At 64.3% G+C, this 23,040-nt stretch overlaps 3 protein-coding genes across 4 annotated transcripts; 2 read left to right on the top strand and 1 right to left on the bottom strand.

Annotated features, from left to right (window-relative positions):
- Positions 1–567: 567 nt before the first annotated feature.
- On the top strand, positions 568–7,753 carry LRFN1 (leucine rich repeat and fibronectin type III domain containing 1). The gene is made up of 4 exons (XM_030475163.1): positions 568–1,000; positions 1,933–1,980; positions 2,892–4,251; positions 5,889–7,753. Exons 3-4 carry the CDS (start codon positions 2,909–2,911, stop codon positions 6,469–6,471), a joined length of 1,926 nt encoding a protein of 641 aa, XP_030331023.1. The 5' UTR covers positions 568–1,000; positions 1,933–1,980; positions 2,892–2,908; the 3' UTR covers positions 6,472–7,753.
- Positions 7,754–9,366: 1,613 nt separating this feature from the next.
- Positions 9,367–9,762, top strand: SYCN (syncollin). Its single transcript, XM_030475161.1, has one exon. It carries the CDS (start codon positions 9,367–9,369, stop codon positions 9,760–9,762), a length of 396 nt encoding a protein of 131 aa, XP_030331021.1.
- Positions 9,763–10,666: 904 nt separating this feature from the next.
- Positions 10,667–21,618, bottom strand: PAK4 (p21 (RAC1) activated kinase 4). 2 transcript variants are annotated; one of them, XM_030475159.1, is made up of 10 exons: positions 21,483–21,569; positions 21,255–21,318; positions 16,433–16,645; positions 15,018–15,617; positions 13,805–14,203; positions 12,608–12,741; positions 11,996–12,122; positions 11,781–11,906; positions 11,561–11,695; positions 10,667–11,474 (listed from the first exon to the last, which is right to left on the bottom strand). In XM_030475159.1, the coding sequence occupies exons 3-10, from the start codon at positions 16,634–16,636 to the stop codon at positions 11,319–11,321; spliced, it is 1,881 nt and encodes a 626-aa protein (XP_030331019.1). In that variant the 5' UTR covers positions 16,637–16,645; positions 21,255–21,318; positions 21,483–21,569; the 3' UTR covers positions 10,667–11,318. The 2 variants fall into 2 exon arrangements, with proteins under 2 accessions (XP_030331019.1, XP_030331020.1); XM_030475160.1 differs by lacking the exon at positions 15,018–15,617 and having other exon boundaries at positions 21,483–21,618.
- Positions 21,619–23,040: the final 1,422 nt, after the last annotated feature.

Genomic DNA, 23,040 nt, shown 5'->3' with positions numbered 1-23,040 from the left:
GTCCCCAGTCTCCCCAGTGCCCCCAGTCCATGTCCCCACTATCCCGTGTCCTCAGTGCATCCCCAGTGTGCCCGCGGTGCCTCCCAGTATCCCCCAGTCCCTATCCCCAGCATTCCCAGTATCCCCAGTGCCCGCAGTCTGTGCCCCCAGTGCTTCCCAGTGTCCCCCAGTGCCCCCCAGTACCCCCTAGCCCAGGGCCCCAGTATCCCCCCGTATCCCCCAGCCCGTGTCCCCAGTACCCCCCAGTGTCCCCAGTGCCTCCCATTGTCCCCATTGTCCCCGGCGCGCCCCAGCCCCGGTGTCGGCCCGAGGTACCGGTAGCTCCGGGCCCCGCCGCGTCCGCGGCTCCGCCCCCCCCGGCCCCGCCCCGGCGGCTTCTGCGGCTCCAGCGGCGGCGGCGGCCTGGACCGGCGGGCGCGGGGCTGCACCGGGACCCGCCCGCGACCCCGCCGGGACCCCCCGGTAACACCCGGCCCCCCCCCCCGGGCCCCGGGCCCGGCGCCCCGGTACCCCCCCCCCATCCCAGCATCCCGGTGCCCATCCCTGCATCCCGGTGCCCCGATCCCGGCATCCCCCGCCCCGATCCCGACCGCCGGTACCCCCCCCAGCATCCCGATCCCGGCATCCTGGTGCCCCCCTCAGCATCCCGGTCCTCATCCCTGCATCCCGGTACGCTCCGGTAACCCCCGCTGCCCACCCCCAGCATCCCGATCCCGGTATCCCGGTCCAACCCCCCTCCATCCTCATCCCGATCCCCGTATCCCGGTGCGCCCCCCACCCATCCTCATCCCGATCCCATTATCCCGGTGCCCCCCCATCCTGATCCCGATATCCCGGTGCCCCCCCCCCCCCCGTATCCCGATAGCCCGGTTCCCCCACCCCAATCCCGGTATCCGGGTCCCCCCCGCTCCGGCCATGGTCCCCCCGCGGGGCGGGGCCTGAACCGGGCCCGTTCCCCCCCCCGGAGCTGCGATGGGAACGTCCGTGGGCTGAACCCCAGGTACGGGGGGGAATGGGGCTGTACTGGGCTGTACTGGGCCATACCGGGCCATACTGGGCCATGCTATCTTGTACTGGGCTATACTGGGCTGTACTGGGCCATGCCGTCTTGTACTGGGCTGTACTAGGCCATAGTGGGCCATACCGGGCCATACTGGGCCATGCCATCTTGTACTGGGCCATACTGGGCTGTACTGGGCCATGCCATCTTGTACTGGGCTGTAGTGGGCTGTATTGGGCCATACTGAGCTATACTGGGCTGTACTGGGCCATACCGGGCCATACTGGGCCATGCCATCTTGTACTGGGCTGTACCGGGCTGTACTGGGCCATGCCATCTTGTACTGGGCTGTACTGGGCTATACTGGGCCATGCCATCTTGTACTGGATCGTACTGGGCTGTACTGGGCTGTACTGGGCTTTACCGGGCTGTACTGGGCCATGCCATCTCGTACTGGGCTGTACTGGGCTACACTGGGCCCTGTGCTCTTACACTGGGCCATACTGGGCCATACTGGGCTGTGTGCTCTCATGCTGGGCCGTACTGGGTCTGTGCTGGGTCTGTATCAGCCATGTATCCTCTACTGGTCTGTATTGGGCCATACTGGGCCATACGGGGCCATGCACTCCCGTACTGGGCTGTACCCCCTGTACTGGGCTGTGCAGTCCCGTACTGGGCTGGACTGGGCCATACTGGGGTGTGTGGAGCCAGACGGGGCTGGACTGGGCTGGGCTGGACTGGGCTGTACTGGGGTTTATGGAGCCATACTGGGCCATACTGGGCCATACTGGTGGGTACTGCCTGGTCTGTACTAGTCCATAGTGCTCCATACTGGTCTGTACTGGTCCATACTGATCTGTAGTGGTCCATACTGGTCTGTACCGGTCCATACTGGTCCATACTGGTCCATACTGGTCCATCTGCTCCCGCAGGCCCCGCGGCGACGCCCGGACGGGCCCAAGATGGAGCCTTGAGAGGAGGTGAGAGGTCCCGGGGGGGTCCCGCGGGATCCCATGGGACATATGGGGACACGGGATCACACGGGAACACACAAGAACATGGGGTTACATGGGAGAACACGGGATCACACGGGAACACGCAAGAACATGGGGTTACATGGGAGAACACGGGATCACACGGGAACACGCAAGAACATGGGGTTACATGGGAGAACACGGGATCACACGGGATCTCATGGGAGCTCCAGGGGGCACATGGGATCACACGGGATCGGGTGGGGACGCCCTCAGCCCCAGCCCACCCCACTGTGCCCCATGGCCCTGATCCTGCCCCACATCTGCCCCTGATCTGCCCCCGTCCCACCCCACATCTAACCCTGGTCCCTCCCCACATCTAAACCCCATCCTGCCCCACATCTAACCCTGGTCCCACCCCACATCTAAACCCCATCCCACCCCACGTCTAACCCTGGTCCCGCCCCCCATCTCACCCCCATCCTGCCCTACATCCCACCCCCCACCTCACCCCCATCCCACCCCACATCTAACCCCCATCCCACCCCTCATCCCACCCCCATGCTGCCCCACATCTGCCCCACATCCCGCTCCCCATCTCACCCGCATCCCACATCTGCCCCACATCTGCCCCTAACCCTGGTCCCACCTCCCATCTCACCCCCATCCCACCCCTCATCCCACCCCTCATCCTGCCCGCCATCTGCCCCCATCCCACCCCATATCTAACCCTGCTCCTACCCCACATCTAAACCCCATCCCACCCCCCATCTCACCCCCATTCCGCCCCACGTCTAACCCTGGTCCCACCCCACATCTCACCCCACATCTAACCCCCATCCTGCCCCACATCCGCCCCCCATCCCACCCTGCATCCCCTCCCCATCCTACCCCCCTCACCCCCCTCCCTCCCGCAGGCGCCGCGGGGCGCAGGATGGCGAAGCTGCTGGTGCCGCTGGTGGTGCTGGGGGCGGTGGCGGCGGGACCCCCGCGCTGCCCCCCGCGCTGCCTGTGCCCGGCGGCGGCTCCGAGCCCCACGCTGCTGTGCGCCCGCACGGGGCTGCTGGCGGTGCCGCCGCTGCTGGACCGCGCCGCCGTGGAGCTGCGCCTGGCCGACAACTTCATCGGCGCCGTCGGACGCTCCGACTTCGCCAACATGAGCAGCCTCGTCCACCTCACGCTGTCCCGCAACGGGCTGCGGCGCCTGGCGCCCGGCGCCTTCGCCGACCTCCGCGCCCTCCGCGCCCTCCACCTCGACGGCAACCGGCTGCCGGCGCTGAGCGGCGCCCAGCTCCGCGGCCTGGCCAACCTGCGCCACCTCATCCTGGCCAACAACCAGTTGGCCGCCATCGAACCGGCCGCCTTCGCCGCCTTCGCCGCCACCGTGGAGGACCTGGATCTGTCCCACAACAACCTCCCGGCGCTGCCCTGGGACGCCGTAGCCTCTATGGCCAGTTTGGCCACGCTCACGTTGGACCACAACCTCTTGGAGCGCATCCCCGCCGGCACCGTGGCGCGGTTACCGCGCTTGGCGCGCTTGGACCTCACCGCCAACCGGCTCCGCGCTTTGCCGCCAGTGCCGGGGCCGCCGGGCCCTACGCTGGCAGCGGGGGGGAACCCGCTTCATTGCAACTGCGAGTTGCTTTGGCTGCGCCGCTTGGCGCAACCGGACCGGCTGGAGAGCTGCGCCTCGCCGCCGCCGCTGGCCGGGCGCTTGCTCTGGGCAGTGCCGGAGGAGGAGCTGACGTGCCGCGCGCCCGCCATCGCCACCGCGGCCGCGCATCCTGCTGCCGTCATTGAGGGGCAACCCTTGACGCTGGCGTGTGCCGCCGCCGGGGACCCGCTGCCGGCGCTGCATTGGCTGGGGCCGGACGGGCGCTTGGTGCAGAACGGGTCTCGCCGCGCCGTGGGGCACGACGGCACCTTGGAGCTGCGGGTGGCCACGCTCGGGGACCACGGCGCCTTCACCTGCGTGGCATCCAACGCGGCCGGCGAGGCGGCCGCGCGCGTGGCCGTGACGGTTCTGCCGCTGCCGGTCCCTCACAGCGACGCCGGTGACGATGGCGGTGCCGGTGCCACCGCGGTGGGTCCCGGCGCCTCGGACATGGCTCGTGCCGGGGGCAATGAGACGCGGGCGCCGGGCGAGCGGCGCGTGGTGGCGGCCGAGGTGACGGCGGCGTCGGCGCGGATCCGGTGGCTGCCGCAGCGCCACGTGCCCGGCGTCCGCGTCTTCCAGATCCAGTACAACAGCTCCGGGGATGAGGCGCCAGTTTACAGGTAACGGAGGGGGGGTATAAGAGGGTATGGGGGGAGGGTTTGGGGGTCCTGGGGGTCTTGGGTGGGGGTTTGGGGGGTCCTGGGGGCTCTAAGGGGTGGGTTTGGGGGGCCCTGAGGAGCTCAGGAGAGTCCTGAGAGGGTCCTAAAGGGGGTTTAGGGGGCCGGGGGGGCTTCTGAGGGGGTTGGGAGGGGCTGTGGGGACACTGGGGCCTCTGGTTTGTTCTGGGGGATCCTGGGGGGGGCTTTGCGTGCGCTGCTGGTGGTCTGCGTGTGCTCCATGTGTGGGTGCTCTGGATGCTCTACGTGTGCTCTATAGATGCTCTATAGATGCTCTATAGGTACAGTATGGACGGTCTATAGCTGCTTTATGTGTGCTCTATGTGTGCTCTATGGATGCTCTATGGGCGCTCTATGTATGGATGCTCTGGATGCTCTATGTGAGCTCAATGGCTGCTCTATAGGTACTGTGTGGATGTCCAATGGATGCTCTATAGCCGCTCTACAGATGCTCTATATGTGTTGTATGGATGCTCAATGGATGCTCTCTGTGTGGTCTATGGCTGCTCTATGAGTGCTCCATGGATGCTCAATGGATGCTCTATGGCCGCTCTGTGTGTGCTATATGGATGCTCTATGTGTGCTCTGTGGGTGCTCTATAGGTACTATATTGCTGCTGTATGACTGCTGTACGTGCGTTCTGTATGTGCTCTATGGATGCTCTATGGGTGCTTTATGCGTGCTCTATAGATGCTCTTTGGATGCTGTATGGGTATTGTATGGATGCTCGATGGCTGCTCTACGGCTGCTCTATCGGTGCTCTATGGATCTCTATGGATGCTATAGGTACTGTATGGATGCTTTACGCCTGCTCTATGTGTGCTCTATGTATGGATGGTCTGGATGCTCTATGTGTGCTCTATGGGTGCTCTACAGGTACTGTATGGATGCTCTATGTGTATTTTATGGTTGCTTTACGGATGCTGTAGGTGATGTATGGATGCTCAATGGATGCTCTATGATTCCTGTATGGATGCTGTATAGGTACTGCGTGCGTGCTCTATGTGTACTCTGTGGCTGCTGTATGGATGCTATAGCTAATGTATGGATGCTTAACGGATGCTCTAAGGCTGCTCTATGGCTGCTGTATAGGTGCTGTGTGTGTGCTCTATGCGTGCTCTATGGCTGATCTATGGGTGCTATACGTACTGTGTGTGCTCCATGTGTGCTCTGTGGCTGCGCTATGGGTGCTATAGATACTGTGTGTGCTCTATGTGTGCTCTATGCGTGCTCTGTGGCTGCTATAGGTACTGTGCGTGTGCTCTGTGCGTGCTCTATGGCTGCTATAGGTGCTGTGCGTGTGCTCTATGGCTGCTACAGGTACTGTGCGTGTGCTCTATGGCTGCTATAGGTGCTGTGCGTGTGCTCTGTGCGTGCTCTATGGCTGCTATAGGTGCTGTGCGTGTGCTCTGTGCGTGCTCTATGGCTGCTATAGGTACTGTGCGTGTGCTCTATGGCTGCTACAGGTACTGTGCGTGTGCTCTATGGCTGCTATAGGTACTGTGCGTGTGCTCTGTGCGTGCTCTCCGGCTGCTCTGCGGGCGCCCTACGTGTCCCCCCATCACCCTCTCCCCCCGCAGGCTCCTGCCCCCCTCCAGCCGCAGCTTCACGCTGCGGGACCTGGCCGCGGGCCGCGAGTACGAGCTGTGCGTGGCGGCGCTGCAGGGCGCGGGGGGCTCCGCTCCGCCCGTCACCCACCCTCTGGGCTGCGTCCGCTTCAGCACCGCCCCCGCCGGCTCCGCCTCCCCCCCGGGCTGCGCCGCGCTGCCCAGAGCCCACTTCTTGGGGGGCACCGTCATCATCGTCATCGGCGCCGCCATCGCCGCCTCCGTCCTGCTCTTCATCCTCATCCTCACGGCGCGCTACAAAGCGGCGGCGGCTTCGCGGCGCCTCCCCACGGTCACCAGCGTCTGCTCCCAAACCAACGGCTCCCACCGGAGCCCGGACCCGGAGCCTCCGGTCCCGGAGCAACCCCCGGCGGCCGCGGTGCCGGCGCCCATCGCGGCGCCCCTCACCGTGGGCTCGGGCAGCCACAGCTTCCCGCGGCGCTCCCGGACTCGACGCCACGGCTCCCTCCCGCGCCTCGACCAAGGCGGGGACGCGGCGCCCGCGCTGCGCCCGAGCTTCGGCAGCACCCACTGGATGCTCGAGAGCACCGTGTGAGGGGTGCCGGGGGGGGCAGCACCCGGGGGGGCTCCCCGAGGGGATGGGGAGGGGGGAATGGGGAGAGGCCGGGGCTGGGAACGCCCTGAGGTGCTCCTGTGGACCCTTGGGTGCTCCAACCCAGCCTTGGGTGCTCCAGCCCAGCCTTGGGTGCTCCTAGGTGCCCAAATGCACACTTAGGGTGCTCTAGGGTGTTCCTATGGATCAGTGGGTGCTCCAACCCAGGCTTGGGTGCTCCTGGGTGCCCAAATGCACCCTGAGGTGCTCCAGGGTGTTCTTATGGACCCTTGGGTGCTCCCGGGCACCTAAGTGCACTTTGGGTTCCTGAACACAGCTCGGGTGCTCCTGTGAAGCTTTGGGTGCTCCTGCCTGCCCACATGCGCCCTTGGGTGCTCCTGGGGTCCTGAACCCACCCTCGGGTGCTCAAGTGAAACCTTGGGTGCTCCTGGGTACCTTTGGGTGCTCAAACTCAGCCTTGGATGCTCACACGCACCCTTGGGTGCTCCTGGGGTCCTAAACCCACCCCTGGGTGTCTTAAATGCACCTTTGGGTGCCTGAACCCCCCCCCCTTCCCAGGACCCTGCTGCACCCCTGGGTGCTGGTGGGTGCCATCGGGTGTCTGCCCACACCCCACATGCATGTGGGCACCAGGACACACGTGTACGTGCCCTCAACACGTGTGTGGGCCCCCAACATGTGTGTGGGCCTCGACGGGGGGATCCGTGCCCTGGGACTCTTGTGTGTGCCCCGAACATGCGTGTGCACCCTGACATGCGTGTGGACCTCCCAGCACACGTGTGGGCCTCACCAGGGGCTTCCCCCCATGGGACTGACGTGCTCCCCAACCATGCGTGACACACGTGTGCGCGCCCCAACATGCGTGTCCGCGCCCCCGACACGCGTGTGCGCCCCGGCTTCGCGGTGCCTTCGGCCTTTGGGGGTCCCGCACACGCCACTGACATGTCTGCACAGATGACACGAGACCCGCAGCCCCCCCCCCAAAGCAACCCCCATTGGGGGGTCCCGGGGGGGTCCCCGGGTGTCCCCCCCCACCCCGTGTCCCCTTGTCCCCCCCCCCGGGGGCTCCCATCTGGCTGGTCTGGATCCCCCCCCAGCCCCATTTCCCCCCTCCTTTTGCCCTTTGACCCCCCCAAAACCCTGTCCCCCCCCCCCCTTCCCAGCCGCCCCCCCCCGGGCCTCTCCCCCGTGTTGAACACAAGTTTTTACATTAAAAACCTGTGCCCCCCTCCCCCCCCCGGATTAAACCTTTTGTGTGCGAAAAGAGGGGGAGCCGCTCTCTCTGTGGGGGGCCCCACGGGTGGGAGAGGGGGTCCCATGGGTGCGGGGGGGTCCAATATGGGGGGGGATCCCCTCTATGTGATATGGGGAGAGCGGGGGGGTGTGCGCAACCTCATATGAGCCCGCAGAGAATCGCCTCGGGGTTATGTTGATGGGGGGTGTTAGTGACATCCCCCCCCCCCCCCCCCCCCCCCGTTGCTAGGAGACCGTTGCCGGGATACGGGGGGGGGGCGGTGGGAAAGAGACTAATTGCTATGCAAATGAAGAGGCGGGGCCTGGTAGCATGACACCACCCCCCCTTTGGCACCTGTTAATTACCCCCCCCGGCTAATTACCCCCCCGCCCTGCTGAATTATGCCCCTCCAATCACTAATTACCCCCCTCCAGGATTTATCCCCCCCCTTTTGTCTAATGACCCTCTTCCCGGTTTAATTACCCCCTCATTTACATACATCCCCCTCCTCCCCCCCCCCCCCCCATTCTATGGCTCAGTTCCCCCAAGGCCAAGGCCATGGTGAGGGCCGGGGGGGTGGGGGTGTCACATCTGGTCCCTTCTCATGGCATTGGGTGGACACTGGGAGGGGGGGTCACACCTCTGGGGCCCTTCCCATGGGGTTGGGTGGACATTGGGAGGGGGGGTCACACCTCTGGGGCCTTTCCCATGGCATTGGGTGGACATTGGGAGGGGGGGGTCACACCTCTGGGGCCCTTCCCATGGGGTTGGGTGGACATTGGGAGGGGGGGTCACACCTCTGGAGACATTGGGTGGACATTGGGAGGGGGGGTCACACCTCTGGGGCCCTTCCCATGGCATTGGGTGGACACTGGGAGGGGGGGTCACACCTCTGGGGACATTGGGTGGACATTGGGAGGGGGGGTCACACCTCTGGGGACATTGGGTGGACATTGGGAGGGGGGGTCACACCTCTGGGGACATTGGGTGGACATTGGGAGGGGGGGTCACACCTCTGGGGCCCTTCCCATGGCGTTGGGTGGACATTGGGAGGGGGGGTCACACCTCTGGGGCTCTTCCCATGGCATTGGGTGGACACTGGGAGGGGGGGTGACACCTCTGGGGCCCTTCCCATGGCGTTGGGTGGACATTGGGAGGGGGGGTCACACCTCTGGGGACATTGGGTGGACATTGGGAGGGGGGGTCACACCTCTGGGGCCCTTCCCATGGCGTTGGGTGGACATTGGGAGGGGGGGTCACACCTCTGGGGCCCTTCCCATGGCATTGGGTGGACATTGGGAGGGGGGGTCACACCTCTGGGGCCCTTCCCATGGCGTTGGGTGGACATTGGGAGGGGGGGTCACACCTCTGGGGCTCTTCCCATGGCATTGGGTGGACACTGGGAGGGGGGGTCACACCTCTGGGGACATTGGGGGACACTGGAGGGGGGGTCACGCCTCTGGGGCCCTTCCCATGGGACTGGGTGGACGCTGGGGTGGTGCCGCCCCACCTGCTCCCTCCCATGGGACAGCCCCACACGTGCGCCCCTTCCCACGCGTGTTGGGGTCCCAGCTGGGCCCCTTCCCACGGCGCGCCCTTGGCCGTGCCTATATGTGCGGCGGCGGCGGCGGCGCCGGGCGGCGATGGCGGCGCTGCTGGTGACGGTGCTGGGGGCGCTGGTGGCCGCGGCCGCGGGGCAGTGCCCCGGCGCGAGCGACCTGCAGGCGGCCGACGGGAGCCGCGCCTGCGCCCTGCTCTACACCGACGACAGCGTCTACTACGACCAGTGCTGCGGCGGCAAGTCCCTGGTGGTGGCTCCCGACTCCGACGTGCCCTACATGCCGCTGGGCTACTCGGGCCGCATCTCCTCGCTGGTGGTGGGCACCGGCTGCCAGCTGAACGTGTGGTCGCGCAGCGGCAAGAAGGGCAAGACCAAAACGTTCAAGGCCGGCGCGGTGCCGCGCTTGCAGGAGGTGAAAAAGGGGCTCTTGGGCAACTGGGACAACGCCATCAGGTCCTACTACTGCACGTGCAGCTGAGCGGGCGGCGGCGGGGGGGCAGGGCAACCCACGTCAATGGAGAGCAACCCAAGGCAATGAAAGCCAACCCAAGGCAAGGAAAGCCAACCCAAGGCAAGGAAAGCCAACCCAAGGCAAGGAAAGCCAACCCAAGGCAAGGAAAGCCAACCCAAGGCAAGGAAAGCCAACCCAAGGCAATGAAGGCCAACCCAAGGCAATGAAAGCCAACCCAAGGCAACGAAAGCCAACCCAAGTCAATGCAGGGCAACCCAACTCAACACAGGTCAACCCAACTCAATGCAGGGCAACCCAAGTCAATGCAGGCCAACCCAAGTAAATGAAGAGCAACGCAAGTCAACACAGGTCACCCCAAGTCAACGTAGGTCACCCCAAGTCGACGCAGGCCAACCCAAGGCAACGAAGGCCAACCCAAGGCAATGAAGAGCAACCCAAGGCAATGAAGGCCAACCCAAGGCAACGAAGGCCAACCCAAGGCAACGAAGGCCAACCCAAAGCAATCTGGACTAACATGAGCCCATGAAGGCCACCCCAAGTCTATGTGGGCTCTGTGAGCCAACATAGGGCAAGCCAAGTCAACGCAGGTCAAGAGAAGCCACCATGAGCCAACGTGGTCCAGGCCAAGCCAAGTCAACGTGGGTCACCGCGAGTCCATTGGCTCAACAGACGTCAGCCGACATGTGTCGCCACGTGTCGCCACGTGTCGCTGCCACCCCCCCCCCGCCTGCCCCAACCGCAACCAATAAAAGAGCTCCAGCAGCTCCCGCCTCCCCAGCGCCTCACTGGGGGGGTGGGAAAGGGGGATCCCCGTCACCCCCCGCGCTGTGACACGTGTGCTCCAGCTCGGCACACGCGTAGGAGCCAACACGCGTGGCTGACCCGCTAAAGAAGGCACTCGGCACAGCGCTGTCTCCAAAAGACCATGTGGAATCTTGGGGGGACCCCCCCATGTGCCGGCCCCGGGGCCCCCCCAAACCGCGGCGCTACAAAACAACAATATAAATAGCTTTAAAAAACAAAAGGGGGGGGGGAACCCCACCCAAACCCCCCCAAATTTCCCCCAAGAACCATGTTTGGGGTGGAGGGACCCCCAAAAACCATGTTTGGGGTAAGGGAAGCCCAAGATCCATGTTTGGGGTGAGGGAAGCTCCCAACAACCATGTTTGGGATGAGGGCAACCCTTCCATGAACCATGGTTTGAGAGGAAGGACCCCCAAGAACCATGTTTGGGGTGAGGGCACCCCCAAACCCCACATTTGCAGTGGGGGGATCCCCCCGAATCAGTAGTGTGGCCATAGGGCTGGAGTTTGGGGGTGTCCCACCCCACTTTGAAGACACCACAGGGGCTAAAAAAGGGGGGGGGGGGGGTTTAGAAGGAAGAAGTCGGGGGCCGCCACCAAATGGCTCCCCAGGGCTGAGGATGCCCCCCCTGGCCCCCCAAGGCTGTGGTGGGGCTGCTCACCGGGGGCTTTCCCCCTCCCTCAGTAGTACGTGTGTTGCGGGGGGCCACCAAGCAGCGTCCCACCGTGGTGAGGATGAGGATGGTGGCGGCGGCGGCCTCACCGCAGGCGGTTCTGGCGCATGAGGGGGACGATGGCCGAGGGGGGCCCCGCCTTGCCCAGGAACGGGTGCTTCAGCAGCTCGGTGGCCGTGGCGCGGTGGCCCGGGTCCCGCACCAACATGCGGTCCAGGAAGCCTTTGAGGGATGGAGAAACCTATGGAGAAGGGTGCAGAGATGGTCAGCAGCGCCCCAGAGAATCAGGGGAAGCCCCAGAGGAGGGTCTGTGCCCCCCCTCACTACCTTGTGGATGTTCTTGAGCTTGGGGGGCAGGTTGTCCCGGATCATCTTCATGGCCTTGAGGGGTGGCTCATTGAAGTAAGGTGGTTCCCCATCGACCATCTCAATGACCATCACGCCCAAGGACCAGATATCCACCTGTGGGTGGGGGGGACGCGGTTGAAGTGGGGTTAACAGAAGCCTGAGGACCCCCCCAAAGCCACCCTCAGCCCCCCAAGGCCACCTCTGGTCCATAGGGGAGGCGGGAGATGAGCTCTGGGGCCATCCAATAGGGTGTCCCCACCAGGGACTTGCGGCGCGGCACCTCCTTGTTCACTTGGGCGCAGAACCCGAAGTCGGAGAGCTTCACCTTGGGAAAGAAAAGGGGGGGAAAGGAGGATGTGAGGATGGGGGGGGGGTCCCAAACAGAGCTCGGGGTGCTGGGGGGGCCCCGCTCACCCGCCCATCGTGCGTCAGGAGGATGGAGTCGCTCTTGATGTCGCGGTGGATGACCCCTTGCGCGTGGAGGACAGAGAGGGCCTTCAGCACGGCCAGGCAGACGGCGGCGATCTGCTCCTCGCTCATCCTGGGGCATGGAGAAGGTTGGAGAAGACAAGCAGCAGCACCGGGGGGGGGGGCTGGTACCCCAAGGGTGGAAGAGGAAGGGTTGTGGTGAACAGGGAGGGAGAGGATGAAGAGGTGGTGGATGCTCTGGAGGTAAGGCTGGGGCTGGTGTCTTCAGCCCATGGTGGGCATAGGATCAGACGGGTTGGAGAAGAAGACTTCTTCAAGGGCACGTAGGGAGAGGGAAGGGGGATGAGCTCAGGGGGGTGGGATGGAGCTCGGGGGGGGGATGGAGCTCGGGGGGGTGGAGCTTGGGGGGGTGGGATGGAGCTTATGGGGATGGAGCTCAGGGAGGGGGGAGGAGCTCGGGGGGGGAAGAGCTTGGGGGGACGGGATGAGCTCGGGGTGGGGGTGGGATGGAGCTCATGGGGATGGAGCTCGGGGGGGCAGGATGGAGCTCGAGGGGGGGTGGGATGAGCCCGGGGTGATGAGGCCCTGGGGCTGCACCTGGTGTGGGTGACGATGTCGGTCAAGGCGCCGCCCTCCAGGAACTCCATGACCACCCAGAGCTCGTCCCCCACCAAGTAGCTGTTGTACATCTCCACCACGTTCTCGTGCTGGTAGTCCCTCATGATCACCACCTGCAGAGCGAGTCCCAGCCCCACCCAAAAGGAGGGCTGAGGGCACCCTTAGGTGCTCTTGGCTTCCGGACGCAGCTTTGGGTGCTCATGCAAACCCTGAGGTGCTCTTGGGTGTCTGTGTGTACCCTTGCATGGTCAAACCCACCCTTGGGTGCCCAAATCCACCTCTGAGTGCTCCTGGGTTCTCGAATGCACCCTTAGGTGCTCCTGGGTGTCTAAGTGCACCCTGGGGTGCCCAAACCCAGCCTTGGGTGCTCCTGGGTGTCTAAGTGCACCCTGAGGTGCCCAAACCCAGCTTTGGGTGCTCCTGGGTGTCTAAGTGAACCCTGAGTTGTCCAAACCCAGCCTTGGGTGCTCCCGGGTGTCTAAGTGCACCCTCGAGTGGTTCTGGACTCCTGAACCCAGCCTTGGGTGCTCCTGTGTGTGTCTCTGTGCACCTTGAGGTGCCCAAACGCAGCCTTGGGTGCTCCTGGGTGTCTGAGTGCACCCTGAGGTGCCCAAACCCAGCCTTGGGTGCTCCTGGGTGTCTAAGCGCACCCTGAGGTGCCCAAACCCAGCCTTGGGTGCTCCTGGGTGTCTCTGTGCACCCTGAGGTGCCCAAACCCAGCCTTGGGTGCTCCTGTGTGTCTAAGCGCACCCTGGGGTGCCCAAACCCAGCCTTGGGTGCTCCTGGGTGTCTAAGGGCACCCTGAGGTGCCCAAACCCAGCCTTGGGTGCTCCTGGGTGTCTGAGTGCACCCTGAGGTGCCCAAACGCAGCCTTGGGTGCTCCCGGGTGTCTAAGTGCACCCTCGAGTGGTTCTGGACTCCTGAACCCAGCCTTGGGTGCTCATGTGAACCCTTGGATGCTCCTGGCTTCCTGAACCCAGCCTTGGGTGCTCCTGGGTGTCTCTGTGCACCCTGAGCTGCCCAAACGCAGCCTTGGGTGCTCCTGGGTGTCTGAGTGCACCCTGAGGTGCCCAAACCCAGCCTTGGGTGCTCCTGTGTATGTCTAAGCGCACCCTGAGGTGCCCAAACGCAGCCCTGGGTGCTCCTGGGTGCCCGTGGCCACCCATGGGTGCTCACCTCGTTGAAGAGCAGCTCGCGCCGCTGCTGCTTGCGCAGATCCATCTTCTTGACGGCCACCAGCTTGCCCGAGGTGCGCACGGTGGCGATGCACACGACGCCGGTGGAGCCCTCCCCGATCTTGATGAAGTTGTCCAAGTAGGTGCGAGGGTCTCCGGGGTCCACCACCATCTGCAGCGCCGCCCGGAACTGCTCGTGGGACACCCGCTGCGGCTCCCGCTGCGCTCCCGCCACCGCCGGCGCCGCCGGGGGCTGCCGCGCCAGCTGCGGGTCGGAGGCGTGGGGCGCGAGGTGCGGCTGGGCCGGTGTCTCCGGGGGGCAGCGCGCTGGAGCTCGGCAGGAGCTGGCGGTGGGGCCGTTGGAGGCCGGCTCCTGCGGTCGGCTCGCTCGGTGCTCGGCCTGGGGGTGGGAGAAGGGGTCAAGCACCAAAAGCAACGCTGGGAAGGGAGGTTTGGCCCCAAAAGTAAGAGGGAAGGAGGGAGGGAGAGCATGAAGAGCGGTTGGATGCTGGTCATAGCATCAAGCAACTTGGAAAAGACCTTCAAGGGCAGGTAGCGAGAGCAGGAGGAGAACCAGCTTCCAACTGGCTGAGGTACAGGGAGGAAGTTCTTCGCTCTGAGGCTGGTGGGACACTGGGATGGGTTGGATGGAGAAGGTTTGGATGCAGTGTTCAAAGCCGGGTTGGAACAACCCGCTCTAGGGAAGGCGTCCCCATGGGTTGGAACTGGAGCAGCTTTAAACTTCAGCAGCTTTGGAGCCACTCCAGCACCTCAACATCCCTCTTTCCATCAGCGACCCTCACCCCATTGCTCCACATCCCTCTGCAGGGCTTCTGCCCCTCCAGCAACTCCACGCTCCCACCCATCCTGGTGTCACCCATGGAACCATGGGACTGTTTAGCTTGGAATGGACCTTAAAACCCCTCAAATTCCAAGCCCTGAGTCCCAATCCCAACCCCTCAGCACCAATCTCCACTTGGCCATCGAGCCGTTGCCCACAACTCTTTGGAGCGCCACCATCCAGCCAATCCCTATCCACGGAGCCAAATCCTGCCCCTGCCATCCAAGTCCAGGTAGATCCTCACTGAAGACACTCAACCAGACGGGGCTCAGCACCCCCGAGAAGCGCTCTGAATGGGTTTAAGGGAGGAAGAGGAGGAAGAGCAGTTGCTTGAGGAGGAGGAGCGGCCCCTGGGGCCGGGAGCACACGTTACCTGCGGGCCGGGGTCGGTCTCAGCCCGGGGGTAGGTGTTGAAGGGCCGCCCGGTCTGTTGAGCTGTTTTCATCACCCCTTCCGAGATGGGAATGTTGGGAGTGCGGATACTGGGCCCGGAGAGCGGGCGCTTGTCCCGGGGGGACGGGGGGCTGCTCCCCCCAGCACCCAGCGTGGACTTGGGGCGCTTCTCAGCGGCTTCGGGGCGCTCGCGCCGCAGCACCCGCTCCTGCTTGGAGTCCCTCTCCGGGGGCGCTTTGGCACAGCCGGGAGGCGGGCGGGCGCCGGGAGCGGGGCACCGGTGGGGCTGCTGGTGGCCGGGGTGCTCCTCCTTGTCCCGAGGTCTCTCCTTGCCCTGTTCTACCTCACGCCCGGCCCTTGGGCGGGTCTTCTTGCTCCTGCCGGCATCTTCCTGGGTTTGAGCTGAGCTCGGGCCCTGGGAGAGGCCGTTCTCCTGGTGGAGCTGGTGGTGGCGGCGGGGCGGGAAGGGGGGGCTGTCCCTGCGCAGGGAATTGGAACGGGACACGGACATGTTCTCAAACTCATCCAGGAGCCAGGTCAAGGAGCCGTCCTTGGAGGCTTTGCTGCCCCGGACGATGGTCTTGGAGGAGGACGAGGGACGGGGATGACGGAGACGGACACGAAGGAATCAACGACAACGGCAACAACAAAAAAAGGGGGAAGAAAATAAAAATGAAGAATGAAAATGGAATGTTGGGACGGGGACATGGATCACACGGAGGGGACACGGCGAGGGGGAGACGCCAGGGCCACCGCTAGGGGCAATGGGGTTGGGTTGGACCCCGCAAAGCTCCTGCCCTGGGTGGTGATGGAGGAGGAAGAGGATGGGGGCCAAGGGGTTGGGATTGGCCAAGATGGGATCCTGGCTCTTGGGAAGGGATCTTGGAGGGGGTGAGAAGGCAGCGAGAGGTGAGGAGCAAACCCATCCCCAAGGCCTGAGGAGGAGGACGAGGAGGAGGAGGAAGAAGAGCCCTTCCTCCGCACTGATCCCCCTCCTCTTCCTCCTCCCCCCACGGAGGAGCTGATCCCTCCAGCCAAGGCCTCTGATGAGGGTGAAGGTGGAAGGGAGCCGGTGGCCAACAAAGCGACACGAGGGTGCTGGAGGACACACGGGGATGGGGAGGACACGGGAAGGGGCAGCCGCGGCTTTGCCGGTGGTTTCCTGGTGGCCAGTGGGGTTATTCCAGCTGTTGGGAGACGTTTCCACCCCTGCTGCTGCTCCTTGTCCCACACGGAGCAGGGAACGGGTTGGATGCACCCGTTGGAGACCAACCTGTCCATGACATGCCCCAAGGAGATGACCGGGAGCCTCAACCTATCCCCACTTTGGCCCTTGCAGCCCCAGCAGCAGCCTTCCCAAAGAGGCCAGGAGCGGGAGCGCTGGAGCTTTCCTACCTTTTGGGAAGCGTGTTGGATGGTGGTGATGCAGATGGGGTCTACCAAGGGTTTGGGGCGCTTGGCTGACTCCTCGATGAGGCCCTGCCATTGCCGGGGCAGCCCCGTGAACTTCTGCTCGTGTTGGTCGTAGCCGGTGTGGACGCGGTGCTCGAAGTTAGAAGGAGCCGAGATCTCCAAACGCTTCTTCTTCTTGCTGAACATGGTGAGAGCCTGGAAAAAGGGATGGAAAAGGGATAACAAAGGCGTCGCATGGAATCATGGAAGGGTTTGGCTTGAGATCATCCAGGTCCACGCCATGGGGACACCTTCCATAGGGCATGTTGCTCCAACGTGGCCTTGAACCCATCCAGGGATGGTTCAACCAAACCTTCTCCATTCCCCCGTGTCCCACCACGCTCGGAGGGAGGAATTCCCTCCCATTATCCCATCCAGCTCTTCCCTCTTCCCGTTGGAAGCTGCTTTTCCTCACCCCAGCCCCGCAGGCTGGTGGAGAAGCCCTTTTCCGAGCTCTCAAGCTGCGCCAAGGGGCAATTCCAGACCCTTCTCCCAGCCTGGCTCCGGCCCCTCGTCCCTGGTTTTCCCGGTGTAAACCCCCGCAGCCGGCACAATGGGACTTGTTTATCCCATGGAAGCAGGGCTGGAGCCCGCCCTGCCGGAGCCGGGAGCGTTGGGAACCCCCCCTTGAATCAACAATTCCAGAGGGGGGGAATGGGAATTGTTTCAGGAGCTTCGGATGGAAGCCAGCACATCCACAGGGAAGAATCCGCCTCTGTGTGCCGGGAATATTCCAAGCGGGATAAGGTCGGAGCTCCCTGGCATGAGCCAAGGGGAACGATTCAGCGCCCCCAAACTGCTCCTAGAGCAGCTCCATGTCCTTGGATCCCGGTTTTCCAGCCCAGCATCCCGGGATGCAGGAATCCTGCCGTGGATTTGTCCCCCTTTTCCCTGCCTTTGGGTGGCAACTGGGGCTGTTTCCTTCCATTTCAGTCTCCTGAATCGGCTTCCGACAGGATTCCCGCTGGGAAATCAACAGTTCCCGACACAATTCCCTTTCTCCGGGCAGGAAATCCCTGCAGTGCCCACGGGCAGCCGGGAGCCGCCGGCTCCAGGGGAAGGTGTCCCCGCGGGATGGAGCTGCAGCAGCTTTAAGGTCCCTCCCAGCCCAAAGCATTCCATGAATCCCTGAAATCCCAAGCCCAGGGCCAACGGGCTTCCGGGATTCCCGAGCCAGGAAAAGTTCACCTCACAGACCCCCATGGATAAAAAGTCATGGAATTGTGGAGCCATCCGCGCGGGGTGGTGGGATGAGCTCTGGGAAAGGGGATGGAGCTCGGGAAGCGGGATGAGCTCTGGGAAAGGGGATGGAGCTCGGGAAGCGGGATGAGCTCTGGGAAAGGGGATGGAGCTCGGGAAGCGGGATGAGCTCTGGGAAAGGGGATGGAGCTTGGGAAGCGGCATGGAGCTCGGGAAGCGGGATGGAGCTCGGGAAGCGGGATGAGCTCTGGGAAAGGGGATGGAGCTCAGGAAGCGGGATGAGCTCTGGGAAAGGGGATGGAGCTCGGGAAGCGGGATGAGCTCTGGGAAAGGGGATGGAGCTCGGGAAGCGGGATGAGCTCTGGGAGCGGGATGGGGCCCTGGGAGCAGGATGGGGCCCTGGGAGCGGGATGGAGCTCGGGAAGCGGGATGAGCTCTGGGAAAGGGGATGGAGCTTGGGAAGCGGGATGGAGCTTGGGAAGCGGGATGGAGCTCGGGAAGCGGGATGAGCTCTGGGAAGCGGGATGAGCTCGGGAAGCGGGATGGAGCTCGGGAAGCGGGATGAGCCCTGGGAAGCGGGATGAGCTCTGGGAGCGGGATGGGGCCCTGGGAGCGGGATGGAGCTCGGGAAGCGGGATGAGCTCTGGGAAAGGGGATGGAGCTTGGGAAGCGGGATGGAGCTTGGGAAGCGGGATGAGCTCTGGGAAAGGGGATGGAGCTTGGGAAGCGGGATGGAGCTCGGGAAGCGGGATGAGCTCTGGGAAAGGGGATGGAGCTTGGGAAGCGGGATGGAGCTCGGGAAGCGGGATGAGCTCTGGGAAAGGGGATGGAGCTTGGGAAGCGGGATGGAGCTCGGGAAGCGGGATGAGCTCTGGGAAAGGGGATGGAGCTTGGGAAGCGGGATGGAGCTTGGGAAGCGGGATGAGCTCGGGAAGCGGGATGAGCTCGGGAAGCGGCATGGAGCTCGGGAAGCGGGATGAGCTCTGGGAAGCGGGATGAGCTCGGGAAGCGGGATGAGCTCTGGGAAGCGGGATGAGCTCGGGAAGCGGGATGGAGCTTGGGAAGCGGGATGAGCTCTGGGAGCGGGATGAGCCCTGGGAAGCGGGATGAGCCCTGGGAAGCGGGACGGGGCCCTGGGAGCGGGATGGGCCGAGCCGTGGGCAGCAGCAGGAAGGGGTTCAGGAGCGGGCGGCGTCTCCCCCAGGTTCCTCCCTCCCGGCCGGGCACATTCCAGGCTCCTGCCCTTGGGCAGCCATTAACCAGCTCCGCAGGAGCTTCCCAGCACGCTCCGGCTCCAGGGATCTCCTTCCCACCCCCCTTGGGAAGCGCTGGGAACACCTTCAGTGTGCCCTTACCCCGCTGCCAAGGGGTTATCCCGCTTCCCAAGCACGCACGGATGGGGCTTCCATACTTCACCTCCTCTTCCTCCCCAGCAACCACAATTCCCACTGGGAAAAGGCCTGAACCCCCCCCCGGCAGCTCCGTCCTCACTGATGCCAGGATACGATCCCAAGTTAGTTGGGATCCACATCCCAGCTTCCCCACCTCGCTCTGGCTCCCAGCGAGCCCATGGGGGAACAGGGAATTGCTGCTTCCCAGGAGTCTGTTTCAGCAGGAGGCTGGGAATGAGGTGGGAACGGGTCAGGAACGGGTGGAGAGAAGGAAAAGCCCGGAGAGGAGGCGGTGAGGGGGTTAAAGAGGGAATAAGAGTGGATTTGAGCCGGGAACCAATGAGGCAGCACCAGCTGAAACAAAGCAGCCTCCGGGAGGCTGGAGACCAGGAACACGGAAGGAAGGAGAGGGAAAGGGCAGGGAAGAGCCGGGGGAATGTTATCCCAGCTGGAAGAACCCAGCCCCGCTGCCCGAGGGGCTCCGGGAAACCTGGAGAGAGGCTTTGGGCAAGGGACGGAGGCTTGGGAGGGGGAGAAACAGCTTCCAAGGGGAAGAGGAGAGAGGTGGATGGGATCTTGGGAGGAAATTCCTCCCTCTGAGGGTGCTGGGACGCTGGGAGGGGGTGAACAGGGAAGGTTTGGCTGCCCCAGCCCTGGCAGTGCCCAAAACCAGACTGGAACAACCCGCTCCAGCGCGTCCCTGCGGATCGGAACGGGCCGAGCTTCACGGTCCCTTCCGAGGCATTCCGTGCCTCCATGCTCCCATCCCAGCGGCACACGCTCAGCCCCACCATCACCTTTGATTTGGTAATCGCCGCCTCGGAGCCTCCCGGCTGCCCGGGGATGGAAGCGGGAAGGAGGATCCCTCCGCCCCGCGCTGGTTGGACTGGCCCGGCCGGCTCTGCCCTGGGAGAGGCAGCCTTCAAAGGGGAGCAGGAAAGGTGCCGGGAGCCGGGAACAGGGAGATGAAGGAGGTTCGGGGGGGGCACAGCAGGACCTGGGAGGGATTCGGTGCCAGGTTATCCCTCCAGGGAGCCCGTATCCCCCCTCCTTGAGGAATCCTGGAATTCAAAGCATGTGAAGCACCGTGCGAGGCTTCAGAGGCAAAGCAGCTCCAGCAAAGGGGACTCGGTGGCTTTCATCTTCTTGTCCCAAAGGAAAACTTCCGGGAATTGGGACTTCAGAGCTTTGGCTTGGCAGCGGCTTAAAGCTGAGGCCCGGCAGGGACAAGCGGCCTCAGGCCGAAGGATCCTGCCTCTTCCCATCCCTGTGCTTTGGGGAAGCAGCTCCCAGCTCTTCTCCCAACTCCCTTCAGCAGAGCGGGACAACTCCAGCTTCCCCAAGCAGAAGATGGTGACGAAGAGCTCCGGGTTGCTGGTGGGAAAGGATCCGAATCCCTCGTGCAGGAATCCACGATGGCAGCTTCCCATCTCTTCCAAGCTTCCATGGAATCCCCCCCTGCTTTGGCTTGGAAGGGAGCTTAAAGCCCATCTGAAGCCACGGGCAGGGACACCTTCCACTGGAGCGGGTTGTTCCAACCTGGCTTTGAACCCTGCCAGGGACGGGGCAGCCCCAGCTTCCCAGAGTCCCCCCATCCTCAGGGAAGAGCTTCTTCCCCGTAGCTCATCCTCAGCCTCCCCACAGCCAACAGAATTCCCTCTGGAAGCCGCTGGGATCCGCTCCCGTTTGTCCTGGCCGCCGTCATCGAGTCTTTTCCTTGGATTTAAATCCTCCTTTTCGTGTTTTCCCGTTTATTCCCAAAGCTGAGGCTGCGCCCAGGACACCCCAGAGCCTGCTATGGATGATCCCGCTGGAAGAATCCCCGCGCTCCCCCCAGCTCCCTCAAACTCAACGGGTTACAAGGAAAACCCAACTGAGGAATGAACCCCGCTTCTCCCGATGGGCCAAAAGGAAGGAAAAGCCCCATTCCCATGGAGCCAGTGGGTCCCTGAGCATGAGGGGAGGGGGTGCCCCCATTTCCACGCCGCAGCGAGGGGAGGAAGGCTCCAGGAGAGCCTCATCCCCCCGGTTTCCACCCTCCGGAGCTGGGGGAAGCGCCTTATCCCTGCTCCAGCCGGGAAAGACCCCATGGAACATGTGGAATAAGGACTTCCAGAGCCCTAGCGAGCACCGGGGCTCCTCGGGGGTGAACGCTTTACCCCGCCGCTCCCTACCTGTGCAGAAGGGGAGGCTCTTTCCCGACTCAACGCAGCATCCCGGGATCCGCGGGGGAAAACGCTGCGGGAAAACAACGCAATTCCATAAGGAAACATCAACGGCCCGAACCTGCCACCGGGCTGAAGGCCGGGGGGAGGCGGTAGAACCCCATCCCCACCATTCCCCGCTGGTTCCGAGCCCCCCCCAGCCGCTTCCCCTCAGCCCCGGCCCCGCTCGTCCCTCACCGCGGGCCCGGCGCTGCCGCTGCCCCCCCCACGCAGCTCACTCGGCCGCCGCCATCTTGCGATCGAGCCACATCCGGGCAACCCGCCCTGCCCGCGTTGCCCTGGCGACAAGCTCCACCGCGCCCCCCCTTAGAAGGGCGGGGATTGGTGGAGAGGGCGTGGGCGACGAAGGGGATTGGTGGAGAGGGCAAGGAGAAGGGCGTGGCCTCGCTGAGGCGCTGAGGGCGGGGCTAAAAAGGCGAGCAGCCAATCGTAGAGAGAAAAGAGGGAGACCGGCGTTGCCGTTGGCCAATCAGAGCGCGGCGCGGAAGGCGGGTAAGATGGCGGCGCTTTGAGGTGAAGGCAGCTCCGCTCCGAGGCCGCCGCTCACCGGCCGCTTCCCCCCCGGCACAGACCCCGCCGCTCCCCGTGTGCCCGCCCGGAGGATGCCGCTCCGCGCTCTGCTGAGGGCCGCGGCCTCGCTGCGCGGCTGCGGTGCGTCCCCAGCCCGCCCGCTCCCCTCTTAGCCGGGGGTCCCGCCGGCTCCGAGCCCCGCTCTCTCCTCCGCAGCCGCTGCCGGGGCGCTGCAGCCCGCCGCCGCCATGGCCACCCTGAACCAGATGCATCGGCAAGGCCGGCCCAAGCCGCCGCCTCCGAAGCTGGGAGCTACGTTCGGGCGGCCGCAGCTCAAAGGGGTGGTGGTGAAGAACCTCATCCGAAAGCCCAAGAAGCCCAACTCGGCGAACCGCAAATGCGTCCGGGTGAGGCTGAGCAACGGCAAGGAGGTGGTTTGCTTCGTCCCCGGCGAGGGCCACAACCTGCAGGAGCACCACGTCGTGCTGGTGCAAGGCGGCCGCACGCAGGACCTGCCCGGCGTGAAGCTCACCATCGTGCGGGGCAAGTACGACTGCGCCCATGTCCAGAAGAAGAAGTGAGGAGGAGGGAAGGAAGGGGACGGGGATGGACCCTGCCGGGCCCAGGAGGGGACGGGGGGGAACGTGTTGTGCTCCCCGTGTCACCAGTAAAAGGCTGTTGGTGTGTGCAGGTGGATGTGGAGTGGTGCTGAGAGGGGCTGGGGGGCGGGGGGGGGGCTTGGGGGGCGATGGGGGGGAGATGGACACTGGGGGGGACATGGGGGCAATGGGGGGGAGATGGGGGCACTAGGAGGGACGGGGGGGCAATAGGGGACACTGGAAAAGGTCACTGGAGGGGGACATGGGGGCAATGGGGGTGACATGGGGAGCACTGGAAAGGGCACTGGAGGGGGACATGGGGGGCACTGGGGGGCATTGGGAAGGGCAATGGGGGGACATGAGGGGCAATAGGGGGGACATGGGGGCACTGGAAAGGGCGCTGGAGGGGGACATGGCGGGCACTGGGAGGGACATGGGGGCACTGGAAAAGGTACTGGAGGGGGACATGGGGGGCAGTGGGGGGTACATGGGGGGCACTGGACAGGGCACTGGAGGGGGACATGGGGGGCAATGGGGGGCATTGGGAGGGATATGGGCACTGGAAAGGGTACTGGAGGGGGACATGGGGGTACTGGGAAGGACATAGGGGCAGTGGGGGGTACATG

This window comes from Strigops habroptila, unplaced genomic scaffold (genome assembly GCF_004027225.2).
Source record: "Strigops habroptila isolate Jane unplaced genomic scaffold, bStrHab1.2.pri NW_022045631.1_ctg1, whole genome shotgun sequence".
Taxonomy (NCBI): Eukaryota; Metazoa; Chordata; class Aves; order Psittaciformes; family Psittacidae; genus Strigops; species Strigops habroptila.
This window is presented reverse-complemented; position numbering and strand designations above follow the sequence as displayed.